Source organism: Aquarana catesbeiana, linkage group LG09 (assembly GCF_042186555.1).
Source record: "Aquarana catesbeiana isolate 2022-GZ linkage group LG09, ASM4218655v1, whole genome shotgun sequence".
In the NCBI taxonomy this organism is placed as follows: Eukaryota; Metazoa; Chordata; class Amphibia; order Anura; family Ranidae; genus Aquarana; species Aquarana catesbeiana.
In genome coordinates this window covers 222,822,627-222,841,231 of record NC_133332.1, presented here as the reverse complement: position 1 = coordinate 222,841,231, position 18,605 = coordinate 222,822,627, and the positions used below count along the sequence as shown (strand labels likewise).

The 18,605-nt window shown below is 41.7% G+C and overlaps 1 protein-coding gene across 1 annotated transcript in view; it reads left to right on the top strand.

The window, feature by feature from the left end:
* GDI1 (GDP dissociation inhibitor 1) overlaps positions 1–18,217 on the top strand; it is a 40,858-nt gene extending 22,641 nt beyond the window's left edge. Inside the window, exons 10-11 of the mRNA XM_073599804.1 lie at positions 3,125–3,179; positions 14,796–18,217. Coding sequence (XP_073455905.1) covers positions 3,125–3,179; positions 14,796–14,948 — 208 coding nt within the window. The 3' untranslated portion in view covers positions 14,949–18,217. The remainder of the gene's footprint in view (positions 1–3,124; positions 3,180–14,795) is intronic.
* The last annotated feature ends 388 nt before the right edge of the window (positions 18,218–18,605 follow it).

Here is an 18,605-nt window from a genome sequence, read left to right as displayed (position 1 = left end):
AACTATTGCCATCTGCTGTAAATGTACCCTAAAAGTGAAATGTGAGCCAAAATCCTAATTGTACAGTATAAGACACCTATGGTCATGGTGAACAATGGCAGATTCTTGGACCATGGTTTAAATGTTGCTATCTTTAGGCAATTGGACAAAAGTGTTGTACCCATATAACCCCACCTACTTTTTGAGGCTCCAGTTTTTGCTAGTGTCCTTAGGTGATAGACCCCTTCTGTTGGAGAAGATTTTTGTCTATTTTTCACAAGCTTTATTTTTCTTCTTTGAATGTCACTTCACTTATATGGAGATCTGACTGCTTATTGCCTTGTGGCTCACCAGCAGTTTCCAGATCGGTTACCCTTGTTGTATACCTTGGGAACCATACCCAGGCCCCATGGGATCAGGGCCGGTCTGTAATATTTGCTTTGGGCACTGGATCCTGTGTTTGGCGCTAACCTTGGCACATGGTGCAACTAGTGGGTTAGCCTCAGGGTGCTATGCCGGTCCAGGGTCATGGTTCTTTCCTATGGCACCCTGACAACCCCTTCAGGGGTATGCTCACCATGACAGGTGAAGCCTAGACCCTGGATAACACCAGTGAAGTAGACAATCTAAGACATGGTTTCCCTGTACCTTTACACGCTGGTTCCTGGCTATACCTTTCTTGTTGGATCATTACTTGGATCTGTATTACACACTACGTTCTATCCTTTCATCCTACAAGACACACCACAGTGCTAAGCACACAAGCAATTTTAAAGGCATAGGTTATAGGGTAATCTACACTTTTTGAATATTTTTTCCTTAGCTTTTATTGTCTCGTTTTATTTATCCTCATAGATAATATTATCATAGCACTCACCTATTTAAATTTGGCAGTCACACCTGCTGCCAGATACCTCAAAGACACAACCACAGGAACGCAGTTAGCCTTTGGTTAATGCAATTCCTTCACACTGGACACATAATATCGATTCCATGATTATCCCACATGGGAAGATCCTCACTTAGCAATGGCAGATTACAGGAGCTTGGGACAAATAATGACCATTCTGCTGCCAGCCATGAGAAAGCTGCAAGTCCTTCTCAGTTTGATAGCTGTTCCCTTGTTCCAGAGGAAGCTCTTATGCTGACACAACTATTTTCCTGAATGGGGCTCCCTCACGGACGCACAACACATGGCCTTTCTGAATAAAGCAAAATTCATGGTCCGTATGTTTGAACTATTCCAAAGGCTTTCCCCAGTTCTGGAAACGGCGGGTGCCAACAGCTGTAATCTCTCTTCTGCCTCTCTTCCCCTGACTATATTCATGGGTTACAACCGGAATTGCTTGGCACACTTACACTTGCAGAGAGTAAAGGGGACCCACATATCCTAGCTTTTGAAGATTTTTCACCACCAAATTTTGTGAAGTTAATTCTTTAGCTTCTCACCACATGCTGGCCACGGTGGACTCTGACTGAGGCAATATGTTCGTCTTTGGCTAGACACAGCTTGTTCTGCACAGCTTCTGTATATTCCACTAGGCACAAAAAAGGGGTAAATCCTAGAAAGTCTGTCCCTATTCTTGACAAGACAATTGGGCTTTATATAATGGATTGGCCACTCCTGATTAGTAGACAGTAAAAGGAAAGGAATTGGCAAAAGCATCTCGATATGTGGGTAAGAGGGTAGAGAGGGAATAGAATGGGATGGTGGTAGAGAGCACAACAGCTAGCCAGAATCTGTCTGGAATATATCTCCAGTATATGTTCTGCAAAGAGGCGCCAAAGCAGACCCAGGCTTTCCACATCCATTGAAAAGCATTGAGAGTGTTTTTCATTCTCGCTGTAAGAGCTTCCATGAGTTCAGCTATTTGAATGTGAGAGTATAAGTCAGGCATTGTCAGCCCCTGTGTCCGCTTCCAGTGAGAAGCGATCAAGCATCTGGTGGCAGTAAGTACATGCAAAAGTAACTTATTGGCATCTTTAGATACTGCAGATGGAGGAAGATCCAGCAAGTAAATGGATGTATTGGTCAGCACAAGTCTGTCCACTGCAGTACAGGCAGGCTGTGCACCCAAGTAGAATGCAAATAAGCAAACTGACCAGGCTTGCATAGATGTGCTTCCATGGCCTGGCATGGTCAGTCTGAAATAGGAAAGCAGAGGGACTGGCAGTATCATCAGGTTCACACAACGGAAGCAATACAAAGAGAGTGGGATAATTTTTAATAGAAGTACATGGTAACATGGACACATATTGGAAATATGAAATGTCTTGAACATTCATTTTCCAGGGTATCTTGAGGTTTTTACTACAAGGCTCTTGTGCCTAATTTGTTAAACCACGTGCCCAAATGCTTTTGAATGATCTCGCATTCAATCTAGAGAATCTCTCTAGCAGGTACATAGACCTTGACAGGTTTTTCCACAAAATGAAAAAACAGTTTTGGCTATTGTGCAATTTTAAATAGAATCCGTAACATTGGGTTTTAGGAGCTACAATTGCTAACTTAAAGTGGAGCTCCACCCAGAAGAGGGAGCTCTGCTTGTCTGCCTCTTCTCCCCTTCTGCTGCCACATTTAGCACCTTTTGGGAGGGGGTACCTGGTTTTGAAGTTTGGCCCCCCTCCTTCATCCGCAGCCTTCTGGGACACTTCACAGGTCCCAGAAGATGGTGGCCCATTCACAAAGTGCAGCGTGCTTCACTCATGCGCAGTAGTAGACCAGCTGTGAAGCCACAAGACTTCACTGCCAGTTTCCCTTAGTCAAGATGTCGGTGCCAGCACTCGATAGCTGATTAAAGAATTAATTCATTAATTTTCAGGAGATCTTATATGCAAACACTTTTTTCAGGTCAGTTACTAAATCAAGAATACAGGCGATAGCCATGTAGCTAATTTTCACTTAACAAGTTTTCTTTTAAACAAAAGGAACTGAAACCACAACATTTTCACATACTTGAAAGTGAGTGTGAATTAAAAAAAAATGTTTTTGCAATGTTTTAACCTGTTGCCCTAGAAGATCATTTGTTTCAGGAACCACAGTGCTTGGTTATTCTTAAACCAGTAGCATTATCAGTACATTTTTAACACAATAATTTTCTTAAGGCAATAGTAAAGTTTGTGTTTATTCTAATTTTTGTTACAGGTTTGTTGCAATCAGTGACCTATATGAACCTACTGAAGATGGAACAGAAAGCCAGGTAAGCCTCACAGTGAAATCTTCTTTTCTGCCCTATGGCAAGCCTGCCATAGAGTTACTGTCTATTTGTCTTTCCACTTACAGTATCTCACAAAAGTGAGTACACCCCTCACATTTTTGTAAATATTTTATTCTATCTTTTCATGTGACAGTACAGAAGAAATTACACTTTGCTACAATGTAAAGTAGTGAGTGTACAGCTTGTATAACCGTGTAAATTTGCTGTCCCCTCAAAGTAACTCAACACACAACCATTATTGTCTAAACCGCTGGCAACAAAAGTGAGTACACCCCTAAGTGAAAATGTCTAAATTGGGCCCAATTAGCCATTTTCCCTTCCTGGTGTCATGTGACTCATTAGTGTTAAGAGGTCTCAGGTGTGAATGGGGAGCCGGTGTGTTAAAATTGGTGTTATAGCTCTCACTCTCTCATACTGGTCACTGGAAGTTCAACATGGCATCTCATGGCAAAGAACTCTCTGAGGATCTGAAAAAAAGAATTGTTGCTCTACATAAAGATGGCCTAGGCTATAAGAAGATTGCCAAGACCCTGAAACTGAGCTGCAGCTCGGTGGCCAAAACCATACAGCGGTTTAACAGGACAGGTTCCACTCAGAACAGGCCTCGCCATGGTCGACCAAAGAAGTTGAGTGCACGTGCTCAGCGCCATATCCAGAGGTTGTCTTTGGGAAATAGACATATGAGTGCTGCCAGCATTGCTGCAGAGGTTGAAGGGGTGGGGGGTCAGCCTGTCAGTGCTCAGACCATACGCTGTTCACTGCATTAATTTGGTCTGCATGGCTGTCATCCCAGAAGGAAGCCTCTTCTAAAGATGATGCACAAGAAAGCCCGCAAACAGTTGGCTGAAGACAAGCAGACTAAGGACATGGATTACTGGAACCATGTTGTGTGCTCTGATGAGACCAAGATAAACTTATTTGGTTAAGATGGTGTCAAGTCTGTGTGGCGGCAACCAGATGAGGAGTACAAAGACAAGTGTGTCTTGCCTACAGTCAAGCATGGTGGTGGGAGGGTCATGGTCTGGGGCTACATTAATGCTGCTGGCACTGGCGAGCTACAGTTTATTGAGGGAACCAACAGTACATGCCAACATGTACTGTGACATACTGAAGCAGAGCATGATCCTCTCCCTTCGGAGACTGGGTGGCAGGGCAATATTTCAACATAACAACCCCAAACACCTCTCCAAGACGACCACTACCTTGCTAAAGAAGCTGAGGGTAAAGGTGTTGGACTGGCCAAGCATGTCTCCAGACCTAAATCCTATTGAGCATCTGTGGGGCATCCTCAAACGGAAGGTGGAGGAGCACAAGGTCTCTAAACATCCACCAGCTCCGTGATGTAGTCATGGAGGAGTTTAAGAGGACTCCGGTGGCAACCTGTGAAGCTCTGGTGAACTCCATGCCCAAGAGGGTTAAGGCAGTTCTGGAAAATAATGGTGGCCACACAAAATATTGACACTTTGGGTCCAATTTGGACATTTTCACTTAGGGGTGTACTCACTTTTGTTGCCAGCGGTTTAGACATTAATGGCTGTGTGTTGAGTTATTTTGAGGGGACTGCAAATTTACACTGTTATACAAGCTGTACACTCACTACTTTACATTGTAGCAAAGTGTCATTTCTTCAGTGTTGTCACATGAAAAGATATAATAAAATATTTACAAAAATGTGAGGGATGTACTCACTTTGTGAGATACTGTATAATACCAGTGCCTTCCAAATTCATATATCAATATGATGAATTCATGAATCAATAAATGCCGTAACCAAATTCCATGCAATGCCATGGTAACATGAAACAAATGGTAGTGCAGCTTATCCCTTTCTATACAAGAAGTCAACTAAGCATAGATGTGAAGACCAAATTTAAGCAGCTTCAGTTATCTTGAAAATAACTCTTTCACAAACTTACCTTCCTGAATAATTTTTACACTAAACCTTTTTTACACCCTGTGTTGCATTGTGGTAGCTGCCCCCTGATGTTTCAGCTTTTACAGTTCCCTTCCTGTGCAAAGCAAAAGCTGGCAGGTGTGTTTGTAAACAAACCTCATTCACTAGGTTTGGCTGTCATGGTGATCACATGATTGAAAAGTTTGTAGATTTCCAATCATCAGTGCAGACCAGACAAATTACTTGCAAAGATCAGTTGTTTCCTCTAGAGAAAAGTTAGCATGATACAACCCCCATTTAGAACCCTTTCTCTGCGTTTTTTTTACCTTAAAGAGAAAAACTCCTTTAAATGAGTATTCCACTCTTCACAGTAGAACCTTTTAATTTGTCAAAAAAGGTCTATGTTCTCTTCTGCCCTCCTGCTTTGCAACATAATGTTTCTTACAGTTATATGCCAATTTATTTTTTTTTTTTTATTCTTTAAACTTTTGCAACCATGCAAACATATGTGATGACCAAATTACACACTTTATCCCAATTTATCTCTATGACTAAGCCCTATTGGGTGAAACGTGTTAGCGTGGGTAGTCCTAAGTTAGGGACCACCATTTCCAAGCCTGTGGACATTAAACACAATAAAAGGTGTGTGATGGCTCTTTTCTTATCTACACTGAGTTTATGAACAGGGGCAACACCATTTGCCTTCTGTAACTGGGGTTTAAGTGACAGTGGGAAGGAGTGATTTGGAGTTGAGCTGCTTAGAGCGTAGAGCTGCCTATTATGTTGTCATTCAATTTATATAGCAGTCCAAAGAGCCATTTCAAACTCGTTAGTACAATTGGTGGGTCAATTGTGGGATTACTTTTGCTTGTATACATCCTACAGGTGCATCATTCCACATGTTTCAAAGATAAATATGGGTAATTTTTTTTTTTTCTTTTAATTAGAAAAGAAAGTTTATTGTACAAAAATATAAAAAAGTACAAACAGTTGGAGTATACACAGAATAAACCCTCCGGTAGAAAAGAAAGGAGAAATACAATATAAAACAGTGAATCAGAAAGTATACATACCAGAAAACAAACCCCGGGCAGTATCCGCTTATCACAGTACTGCATATACTTTACATGTACAATTCAGTGTTCATCAATGCTTAGTCTGACCAACAAAACCAACATAAAGTACAAAAAAAAACCAAACCAACTAGCAGAGAGTGTGTCCTTATCCGAATAAGTTTTACAGTTGAGTTGTGCATAGATTCACAGCGCAAACCTGTACCAACCATACCTCTACATCTGAAGCAGTCTATCCAGGACTAACTGAGGCGGAGCTACCTCAGGAGCGTCTAACCATTCTTGCCAGATCTTGGTAAATTTACCACACGCATTTCTATGCTGATAGGTAGTTTTCTGTCTAATCAAAATGTCATTGACCTGTTGAATCCATTGATGCAATGTAGGTGCATGAGGAGTACCTCGCTATCAGCTTTCTGGCTAGGTAGAAAAATCTAGTTAAGGCAATGTAAGTATTAGGTGAATAAAGTTCTTCTTCCTGACCACCGAGCACGCAGATGACTGGGTTTAGCTGTATTTGCAGTTGATAAATACTATTAATAACCCTGAGCACTTCCTGCCAGTATCTCACTAGCTTCGGGCAGTGCCACAGCAAATGTATGAGGGTACCTGGGTGTAATTGGCACTTCGGACACAAGGGGGAGTCCCTCCTACCCCATAATGCGACAAACATGTAAACGATACCAACACCAGCGGTCCAGCAGCTAGAATTTGTGACCAGCTATCCCCATCTATAGGGCCAAGATCTGCTTCCCATTTTTCCCTGCAAGGTAAAAGATCTGGTGCCTGTATATACGGGAGATAATCCCCTTCTTATCAGGAGTAGCTAAGACTGAACTAATGGGTAATTTTTTTACTGTAGAATCATACTTATCTAGGTGGATGCAGCATTGGTCCTCCGCCGGCTCTAAGACAACCGAGCGATCAAACACCGCCAACCGCACAGTTCTCAGACATCAGTGAGCAGAGACTTGGTGACCGTCAGTCACTGGCCTCTGCTCTGCACCCCCGCACTCACTAACACTGGGCTGTGGAGGGGGCGGGACTTGCTGGCTCAGACTCCCAGCAGCTTGCTTGCATAACAAGCATTTTAAAGTGATTAATTACCGCCAAAAGAAAGCTCTGTCTAAAAAAAAAAGATAAGGATTTAATTTGGGTAGAGTGTTGCATGACTGAGTAATTGTCATTCAAAGTGTGACAGCGCTGAAAACTGGCCTGGACAGGAAGGGGGTGAAAGTGTCTAGTCTTCATCTGGTAAAGGAAGCCCCTCGGAGCTTAGTCATGGGGATGATGATCCCCATGACCATGTTCAGAGGAGCGGAGTGAAACGCAATGGGGGCATGGCCTGGCGGGAGCCCAGGCTGAGGTTGTCTCTCCCATCACCATCACAGGACACTGTGAATGTGCGGCACCAGGGATCTTTCCTCTCTTTCTCTTCTAATGACTACAGGAGCTGGGACGAGCTCCATCCCTTGCTGGCACTCCTGCAGTGGATGCAGCATCACCCACACTACTCCCCACAGTGATCGAGCCTGAGCGGCACACTAACAAATCGTGGGTCACTGTGTATTTTTAATACTGTCTTATAAGCCTTATTAAAGGAGCTGCTTCATGCTGAATGGCAATTTTGTTTTGCATTGATAAATGTCACACCGGCAGTGCCCAGCTACCCATATCTTTTGTTTAAAGGGGGTCCCTGCGCCATTTTTTTACAACAAGAAAAACAAGCAAGCAAGGAAATGTCATTTTTTGCTTGTATACATCCTACAGGTGTGCCATTTCGCAGGCAGCTTTAATGCATCCCCAACACCACTGTGGGCGGCACAGTGGTGTAGTGGTAGCACTCTCGCCTAGCAGTAAGAAGGGTCGCTGGTTTGAATCCCAACCACGACACTACCTGCCTGGAGTTTGCATGTTCTCCCTGTGCCTGCGTGGGTTTCCTCCGGGTACTCCGGTTTCCTCCCACATTCCAAAGACATGCTGGTAGGTTAATTGGATCCTGTCTAAATTGTCCCTAGTATGTATGAATGTGAGTTAGGGACCTTAGATTGTAAGCTCCTTGAGGGTAGGGACTGATGTGAATGTACAATGTATATGTAAAGCGCTGCGTAAATTGATGGCGCTATATAAGTACCTGAAATAAATAAATAATAATAAATAATAAATAAAAGAGAAGTGTGGGAATCAAAAATACCAAACTCATCTAGATGGCTGCAGCACTGATCCCAGCTGCAACTGTCCCCAACCAATAACCCCCCCACCCCGATCAAAGATTGCTGATTTTTCATTGGTCATTCTTCAGTGTCTCCGGCTCTCTGCTCTGCCCCTCCAGCGCTTACTGGAGTGTTGGGCTATTCAGGGGGCTGAAGCAGCTGGCCCAGGCTCTCAGCCGCTCAGTGAGATGCTGAGCCAGCTGCCAGTCCTGGTATCTGGATAGATCCCAACATTAAAATCAGGATCTCTCCAGAGCCTGGACCCGCTCTGTGACAGCAGCCGACCTGGCTGAAAACAGGTCACAGGATTGCAGAACTAGGTGCCCTTTAAACCTTATTAAAACAGCTGCTCCCTGCTAAATGGTATTTTTTTAATGTTTTTTTGCATTGAAACATGTCCCACAGGGAAGTGTTCAGCTTGCTTTACCCTTTGATTTGGGGTGGTCCTAATGAACAAGCTTGAAGGAAGTGTTATTTAGTAGCAAATGGTATTTCTTTATCATGCAGTACACAACACAGGATTCCGTTCATAGACCATGGGTTATATGCTTCTACCTTCAGGTCATTGGACATTGGAAAAAGCTTTGCTGTTTCCACCCCCTAGTGTCCCCCTATAACCCACCCACTCTGTAAGGCTCCATTTTTTTGCCTTTGGAGAAGATGATTTAATTATCTCCCTCAACTATCACTTCTATCAAGATCTGACTACTTACTGCCCTTATGACTTATTAGTTTCCAGATTGGTGACTCTCAAGTACATCTTGGGAAATGCACACAGACCCTGCAATCGTGGGGCTGGCCTGTAATGTTTGCCTTGAGCACTGGATCTTATGTTAGGCACTCACCTTGGCACAAGGTGCAACGAGTGTAGTTAGCCACAGGGTGCTATACAGGACCAGGGCCGCGGTCCATTCCACTCAGACCTTGAGGACCCTTCTGAAGGTATGCCCACCGTGACAGGTGTGACTGGGCAGTACTAGCGATGTGGAAAGTAAGACAGGGCTTTCCTAGTCCCTTTTACATACCAAGTCCTGGATATGTGGAATATACTATATGCCTATTCTTCAAAATATACTAGAGTGCTTTGCACACAGGTGGCTGTAAAGGAACAAGTGTAAGTGGACTTGCACCCTTGTAGTTTTTTTCCTAACTGTATTTTCTATTTGGCCTAACGGGTAATGTTATTATTACATTTACGTATTCAGATTTGGCAGTTCTTGTCCACCTCTCAAATAGAAATTCCTTTACAGCTAGTAACGTGCTGCTTATAAGACTCTTAAAGTGGTTGTAAAGGCAGAAGGATTTTTATTTTAATGCATTCTATCTTTCTTTGTGCAGCAGCCCCCCTCATTCTTACCTGAGCCCCATCTCGATCGAGCGATGTTGCATGAGAGCCTCGGCTGTCTGTGACTCTCCCTCCTCATTGGCTGAAACACAGTAGCGGTGCCATTGCAGAGCAGCAGTTTGGATGCCCTCATCGCAAGCTGCTTGCTGTGGGGGCAGGAGTGCCAGCAAGGGACCAGAGAAGAAGATCCTGGCTGCTCTGTGAAAAACCACTGCACAGAGCAGGTAAGTATGACAGGTTTGTTATTTAAAAAAAAAAAAAAAAAAAAAACAAGACTTTAGTATCACTTTAAGGCTTGGTTCACATATATGCGAACTGGATGCATTTTAAACCGCATCCAATTCGCATGACACGTGAACCGGCAGCCCAACTTTATAAATAGATATAAAAAAAAATTCTCTACCTTTTCCAAAAGATGTACAATTCTTTCTTGCTGGCTTCTCCTTACCTCTCCAGTTCTTCTCTGCTTCTATTTTCTTGCAAAAAGAACAAGATTTCTTAACCTCTCTCTTACCTTATCATTACAATGGCGATCACCTCCTTTTTCCCCCCAGAAAAAGATTTCAGGATTTACCAACCCCTATATAGGAATTCCTGTCCTTGAAGCTTTTCATACAACATTGCACAAGATGCATTAATGGGGTTGTAAACCACTTAAGGTTTTTCACCTTAATGCATTCTATGCATTAAGGTGAAAAACCTTCTATCACTCAGCAGCCCCCCCAAGCCCCCGTTATACTTTCCTGAGCCCTGTGTTTTCGACAACGGGAACAAGCACACCAGCTCTGGCTGGTGCCTCGTGTCCTGATAGATTGATAGCAGCGCAGCCATTGGCTCCCGCTGCTGTCAATCAAATCCAATGACGCGGGCGCCAGGGGCCTGTTTTCTGTGTCAGTAGACGCAGAAGCAGGACACGGGAGCACGCGCGCACGGGTGTCCTGAAGGAGAGTGCTTCTCGGACAGGGCACTTGAGAAGAGGAGGAGCCAGGAGCGCCGCTGAGGGACCCCAGAAGAGGAGGATCAAGGCCACTCTGTGCAAAACCAACTGCACAGAGGAGGTAAGTATGACATGTTTGTTTTTATTTTTAATAAAACCCTGAACCTTTACAACCCCTTTAAATATGAATTTTTTGCCAGTCAGGACCCCCTCCCCTCCAAGACAACCATTTTTATAATCCTTAGCTGTACTTGTAGAGACCCCTGTACTTCTACATCCAAATCTCTGATGCCACAGAAATGATTCTCTTTAACTGAGAGCATTTTCCGGGGTTAATTTCTTTCCTATCTGCTTTTCCATGTAAGCCTTTTCTTACTGACGTGAATGACTACTTCCATTCACCATGTCCTGCGCAGGTACTGTAATTTTCTAGTATCCTTACTTCCCGTATATTCCATCCCTTTACATCTCTATTTCAGCACAAGATGATTCTCCTGCTTGTTTGTAATATTTTGGAAAAACAGCACCACCTAGTGGGCTAATAAAAAATCTCATCCTGAGTTCCTTATTGTCCCTCATTATATATATACCTTGAGCAGGACAGAATTCTGGCATTTCTGTTAGAACCCTGTAGATCCTAATGAACCCTATACACCCTTTTCTTATCTTGTGAAATCTTTCATGCCTTGTGCAATCTGCTGCTACACAGGTTTCTTCATTGTCATCCACTGGAACTCCTACAGGACCCCATGGCCACCCCAAGCTATCCTTGTAAATAGAGAAATTGCCTTCTGGGGGGACCCTCATGAGATTTATGCCGCGTACACACGGTCGGACTTTTCGTCTACAAAAGTCCAACGGACGCCGACGGACTAAAGCTGGCTGGTAATCCGATCGTGTGTGGGCTTCTCCGGACTTTCAGCAGACTTTTTCAGCCTCAAATCCGACGGACTTTAGATTTGAAACATGCTTCAAATCTTTACGTCGTAACTACGACGGACCCCGAAATCCGCTCGTCTGTGTGCTAGTCCGACGGACAAAAACCCATGCTAGGGCAGCTATTGGCTACTGGCTATGAACTTCCTTATTTTAGTCCGGTGTACGTCATCACGTACGAATCCGTCAGACTTTTGTGTGGTCGTGTGTAGGCAAGTCCGTTCGTTAGAAAGTCTGCTGCAAGTCCGCCGAAAGTCCGCCGGAAGTCTGTCGGACAGGCTGTCGGACTTTTGTAGACGAAAAGTCCGACCGTGTGTACGCGGCATTAGTCTTCCTTTTTCTGTTCCCATCATAGCAGTAACCTTCCTTAGACTCCTCTTCCACTTGGGACAGGATAACTGGTGTTCTTCTTACCTTCATGATGTTTCTTGTTTTCCCTTGAAACATTTGTCATTTTCTGCCATGTCATATACCTGTAAATTCTGTATCTTGCCGTACAGTACGGAACACAGGACTCTATCCTCCCCTCTCTGTGATCCCTCTATTGTTTGCTAATAAAACTAGAGCCTCATCGAGTGGGTGGAGATTATATGAGGACACTAGGAGAGGACCCAGCAAAGCTTTTACCAGTGACCAATCACCTGAAGGTAGCGGCATATAACCCGTGGTCTATGGATCTATTTCTGTGTCCTGTACTGCACTCAGTTACAAACATAATCATATTTTTACTTCATAAATGGCACTTTTACTTCAATGCATTGTACAGGTGTGCCACTTTACAGGTAGGTTTAAAGAGGAAGTAAACCGCTGGCTTTTTTTCCCCTGACCTGCAAAGTAAAGGCATAATGTGCTAGTCTTCCTACCAGGTCTGCGGACTCTGGCTGTGTGACTGGCCGGAGTTGCGGGACGTCACTCCCACGCATGGGAACCATCGGTCACGGCACAGGGCTCCGTAGGAATGGCACAGGTGGCTGTTCCTTCAGAGCGCATGCGTAGATGACGTCATCAGCTGCATATACAGTAAATATCTCCTAAACGGTGCACATTTAGGAGATATTTACAGTACCTAAAGGGAAACCTTATTATAGGCTTAACTATAGGTACAATTAATCAATAGGAGTTTACAACTACTTTAAGGCTTCCCCCAGGCATGTTATCTAAAGGAGTTGTGCATTTTTAATGTTGCCCTTTAAGGCATATTAAAAAAGCTGCTCCCTACCAAACAGTATTTTGTTTGTTTTCGCATTGTTACATGTCCATCCAGTTCCAGATGTCATTTCTTTGACAACCTCAATTAGTCTTAAATTAGTCTTGAAAATGAAGAGAATTGATTTTGAAGATTCGCCTCTTTAAAAGGTGAAACAACAATTTGCAGATTTTTGGTTGTGTTCACCAAAACATGCCCAAGCAGATTCGCTCATTGCTAGTAATAAGCCAATATGGCTGCCCTGATATATGTATATATTTATAAACTATACTTATAAACATTTGTTTTTTAGAATACTAATGTATTTATAATGTTTACATTAAAGAGGATCTTCAGTCTTAACAAAAAAATAAATAAATTAAAAGTCAGCAGCTACAAATACTTAAAAAAAAAAAAATCACATTTCCCTTTTCAAGGATCCAGCACCATCCTCACCCGGGCCGGTTCTTTGCTGATCTTAGGGTTTTGGGTGCAGGCATGGATACCAAAAAAAAAACAGCGGTGACTCTTTGCTACTTCACAGCCTGCTTCCCACTGCATATATGCGAGCCACAATGTGCTTTGTGAATGCTACCACAGCCTCCTGCGATCCGTGACATGTCACAGAAGGTTAGCAAATGGGGAGAGGAGGACATCTGCTCGGATCGCCCAGGCGGTCGGAGCAGAAGTGGGAGTGGATACCTACTAAAACTAGGTACCTGCTCCCCCCCCCCCCTCAAAAAAAACCTCAAAAACCTCCAAAAGGTGGGAGAGGAGGGGATGGAAGTGTTAAAGTTGAACTTCCCTTTTAGGGTGATGTTCCGCTTTAACCACCCCCAGTCCGGGCCAGTTCTGACACCTCTCTCCTACATGTAAAAATCTGCATTTTTTCTGTGAAATGACTTAGAATCCCCAAACATATATCTTTTTTTAAGAAGAGGCCCTTGAGAATAAAATGGTTGTTGTTACAATTTTGTATGTTGCACAATATTTGCACAGCAGTTTATCAAACACAAATGTTCAGAAAAAAAATTAATTTGCATGAATTTTAGCACATAAAAAAAGCAATATAATACCCAGTTTTTGGGTAAAATATAAAAAGATGTTACGCTGAGTAAATAGATATCCAACATGGGCCACACGCCCACGTAATGGCGACAAATTTTGGATCATTAAATTATCCGTAGGTGTTGCTTTAAAAGCCTTTACAGGTTACCAGTTTAGGAGGTTTGATGCTAGAATTATTGCTTTCACTCTGATATTTCACAGTGATACCTCACATGTGTGTGCAATCACTGTTTACATATGTGTGCAGGGCCTATGTTTGTATTCACATTTGTCTATGAGCATGGGGAAGTTTTTTATTTCAATTTAATTTTTCTAAAACTGTACCATAATTATTGTATTTTTTTTATTGAACTTCATTGCTATCAAAAGGGATAAACAACACCTCTTGTGATAGCATGAGCCATGACAGGTCCTCTTTATGGAGAAATCTGGGGTCTGATCAAATTAAGATCAGTTTGATCAGATGCTTTACAAGCCGGTAACGGCTTGTGAACAAACCAACCGAAACCAAAAGTGACAAAATCCTCACTGCTGTATAGCCACTCGATCGCTTTTACATCGTAGGGAATCGCCAGCAGAACAAAACAAGATCTGGATCATGGCTGCAGCCATGGCCCAGATATTACCGCTCCAATCCGAGGATGTACAGGTGCATCCTAAGGATGGGAAGCGGTTACACCTGTTCCAAAAAAATAAAAACTAAATGACAGAAAAAGTTGGAAGATAACCACACCCACAGTAGTCGTGATTTTCTTACTATCAAATGTTGCCATAGCACCTGTTCAAGTAGGTAACAGTAAAGTAAATAATTGTGGATGCCTCAAGCAAAGTCCTTTTATATCTGAAATAACCTTTCTTGGTCATCCATGGTCTCTACAGCAGAATTACACTTTTTTTAAAGTAAGTCTACCCCACTGTTCATCGGATATCTCTTTCTGTCCTGCAGGTGTTCTGTTCACGTTCCTATGATGCCACCACACATTTTGAGACTACATGCAATGACATCAAGGACATCTACAAGAGAATGACTGGAACAGACTTTGACTTCGAGAACATGAAACGCAAGCAGAATGACGTTTACGGGGAGGACGAACAGTGAATTGGGCATTTGGCTGGGGTAGGGTGGGATAGCAATGAGTTGAAAAGGAAAAACAACTACATTTTTTTCCCCCCGGAAAAGAGGGTTGGTCTGAAATTTTAGAACAAGCATGTGGGGGGAATCATGGTATATGATGAAGCTGGGAATGGAGGTTGCCTAGTACCAGTAAACAAAGAAACATAGCTAAATCTTCCATTCTCCCTTTTGTCCTCATGATTCCAGTTTAACTTTTTAAGCCTTGGGCTAACACTGTGGTGGAACTTCAACCTCCTGGTTCCTCTGGTGGGGTTCAGTTCTCAAAATGTTATCTCAGCTGTACAAGCAGCCATACACTTGGTTTTACATTTTTAGCACACTTAGCCCAGGTTGTTCCTCATCTCACAACTGAGTGTGAACATATATGCATCAAGTGCTTACTGATTCTTGTTACTTAACCCTGCCCTACTTATTCTGACATATTCATGGTCAGAGTAACTTACAGATGGGTTTTCTGATAACTGGCAAAGGTTTATCTTAACAAATAGATCAGCTAAATATTACAATTGTTTGTGTGGTCAGTCTTTCACTACGTCTCATACCATGTCACTCAACAGTCCAGCATTGTGACAGGATTATAGTGTCCTAAGTCATTGATTCCCTACTTTTACATACTTTAACGCCTTGCAGTTTTCGAGGACCTTTGTACATTTACATAACTTTTCTAGTTTCCATAATAAGATATTAACAATGAATGTGGAGGACCTATATACTGTTGTTTTCGTTTCCATGGCTTGTCTTCTTGTGAAGATCTTTCCAACAAAAACTAGACTTTAAGTCTTTTCCAGTCAGTTCAAAAAGGCGTGTATCATGTTGGCTTCAATGGCTCCAATGCCAAATGTCTTCAAGTTACGATTATGTCCCAAGTAGTTGTAGACTATATTGCCAGCAGTTTTCATGCGATATGGCCGTTTAAAGTTGGCAGTTGGCCCCATACCACATGAGGATTTGTATCCAGTTGGTTTTACAGATAATTGCCCATTGATTGCATACTGAGACAAACTTTATTTCTTGTCATATAGAAGTCTTATACCCACTTACTTCTTCTTAGCCAGGTAATTCCACATCATGCCAGGTCTTATTAGAAAATGACTGACTAGAGGACTGGAATGTGGCAATACATTTCATGTTGAGTGCCTTCAGCAGAAACTTTAATATGTTAATTTAAAGAATTATGTTTAGTAGAGCTCCACAAAAGAAAGGTTCCTCTTCTAGAGTCATTCCAACTTCTTGGGGTATCATCGGTAACAAAATTTTTCATGTGAAATCCCATTCTTTATTTCAACAGACTATCAAACTACATTTTGCCTGCAGAGTCCAGGGACCTGGGCAAAACTTTCCATATCAAGATCTTACAACTAATCCAAAATGTTGATTGATTACATCAAGTATACAACTCATATCATCAATACCATAGCTGAGTTGGCTTCCATCCCCAGTGTTTTCTCTAATAAGTGGCTTAAAAAGTTACATTAACATTATTATATTCCTAATCTAATTTATTTAACTTATTAGCAAACAGGTCTTAAAGCCATGAATTTTAAAAACAGTATGTTCAATTTATGAGGAAATACACTAAAAGAGAAAAGAACAATAAACATCCTAGTTTGCTGGTAACTAGGTGTAGTGGCTGAAGTACAGACTCTATACAATATTTGATTTCAATTAAAAATGTCTTAGAACATTACGCCAAAAGAAAAAAAAATAGAACACTGAACAACCTAGACTTTTATCACTGAAGACAAGGGACCAATTTCATCACTCATGTGCTTGATTCCTACTAAACCAATAGGCTATATTTATTTGATGGTTGAAGGGCCTCCATGGCTTTGGCAACCAGAACACTTTAAGGGTAGGTCAACCATATTGAAGTCTTCTGTACTTCAGTCACCACTGTGCTTACAATAAACAACACTACAGGCTACATTATAACTATGTTAAGCTCCACTTAGGTCCTTGTGTTTTTATTTCAAGTGTATTTCCTTTTACAAAAAATAAGGACAGCGTAGAGTATTGATCCGTTTCATCAACAGGTCACCGTGTAGTAGATACAGTCCAGTGGGATCAGATCTAGTTTGTCAGTTAATATACTTAACTGTAAGAGATCCTTTTATACACAGACTTCGTGTATGCAGGAAATCCTGTGGTTGTCACTATGTACAGTTAATTTGGTGTCTCCTGAAGGTCAGTGATGAAATATCCCTCTGGTGCCATACAGTATGTCTTCTGTGTTGGTGACAGCGGTTTATGGAACGTGCCTCTTGCAGTGCTGTTTGCATGGCTGGATTTCTGGACCTAGGATAAAGTACCACCTGGAATACTTTAAATATTTTTAAAGTCTTATGTAGTCTGTTAAATTGAACCCACATTTTGCTGTTATGGTAAATGCCAAATAAGAAATTGTTCGTAAAATGGTCACAAAAAAATACACTGAACATTTTAAACAAAGGGGTTATATTATAAAATCAAAGTGTGGTACTTGAAACATGGTGTAGAAACCCTTCCATCAATAATGTTATTAGTGATCCATAAGGAATTTTTTCTCTGTTCGTTTTCTTCACCAGTTAATCTGTTTCTGAAATTCACCTTATTAGGAGGTTACTGATAATTATGAATCCCCTCTTCTTTGCTAGTCGCCACTAAAAAATTGATCTTGTCTTGTTTGGTGGGTGTCATCCAATATTGTGGAGACTACTAACTTTAGATTTTCTGTGGTGGTCACCCGAGAATACGGATCTTTTCTTTTCTTAGTGGTTAACCACAGGATGTTAATGATTATTTTGGTGATCCCCAAAGAACTGCACCTTTCTCTAGTGGGCGTGACCATCCAAACATGCCTTGTCTTTGGTTGTTTTCATTTTGAAGATGGATCTCTTCTCCTGTAGTAGTCTTTCTATCCCTTGTAGTGGACACCATGAAGTTTGGACCTTGTGTCTTTGGGTGGTCACTGTACATACTATGGATCTCTCTCGTGTTGTGGGTTTATTCCAAATACAGCCTAATCCACTTTGCTGTCTATACAATTTCTTTTTTGAAATGTTGATTGTCTTTTTTTCTCTCAAAATATTTATCAGCTACTTTGCATTGTCTGCCCCCTATAAAAAGATCTTCTTACTAGTAGATATTATTAATTTACTGTGTTTGACAAAAAACAATATCAAGTAAAAATGTTGTGGAAAACGCTGTGTTTTGTTTTGTTTTAGGTTTTACCAACTCATAAAACTTCACACATATTTGAACGTGTTTGTGTTTGTGTAGGAATAAAGTACAGTAAAATGATAAGTACAGTAAAATTATTCTAAAGTCAATAAATAAAAAAGGCAGAAACTACTGGACTATGCTTTACACACATAATGTTAACTGAATGAAACTCAAAAATTACAAACTTGAGGATTGGTTACTGTTGTCTGCAGTCTTGGAACCAACCAGTCAGCTCTTTTTCTTTTTTTTAAAGCTAAAAAAATCTAAAAAAGAAGACTAATACAATTACCACATCTAAGGAAGTGTAAACTACAATATATTACAATTTAGATTTTTGGCTTATATATCATTAAATCTGGTTTAAGCTGCAGTTGGCCAGTGAAAGCAATGAAAGACCTTTTCTCAATGGAGGAGGAGGGA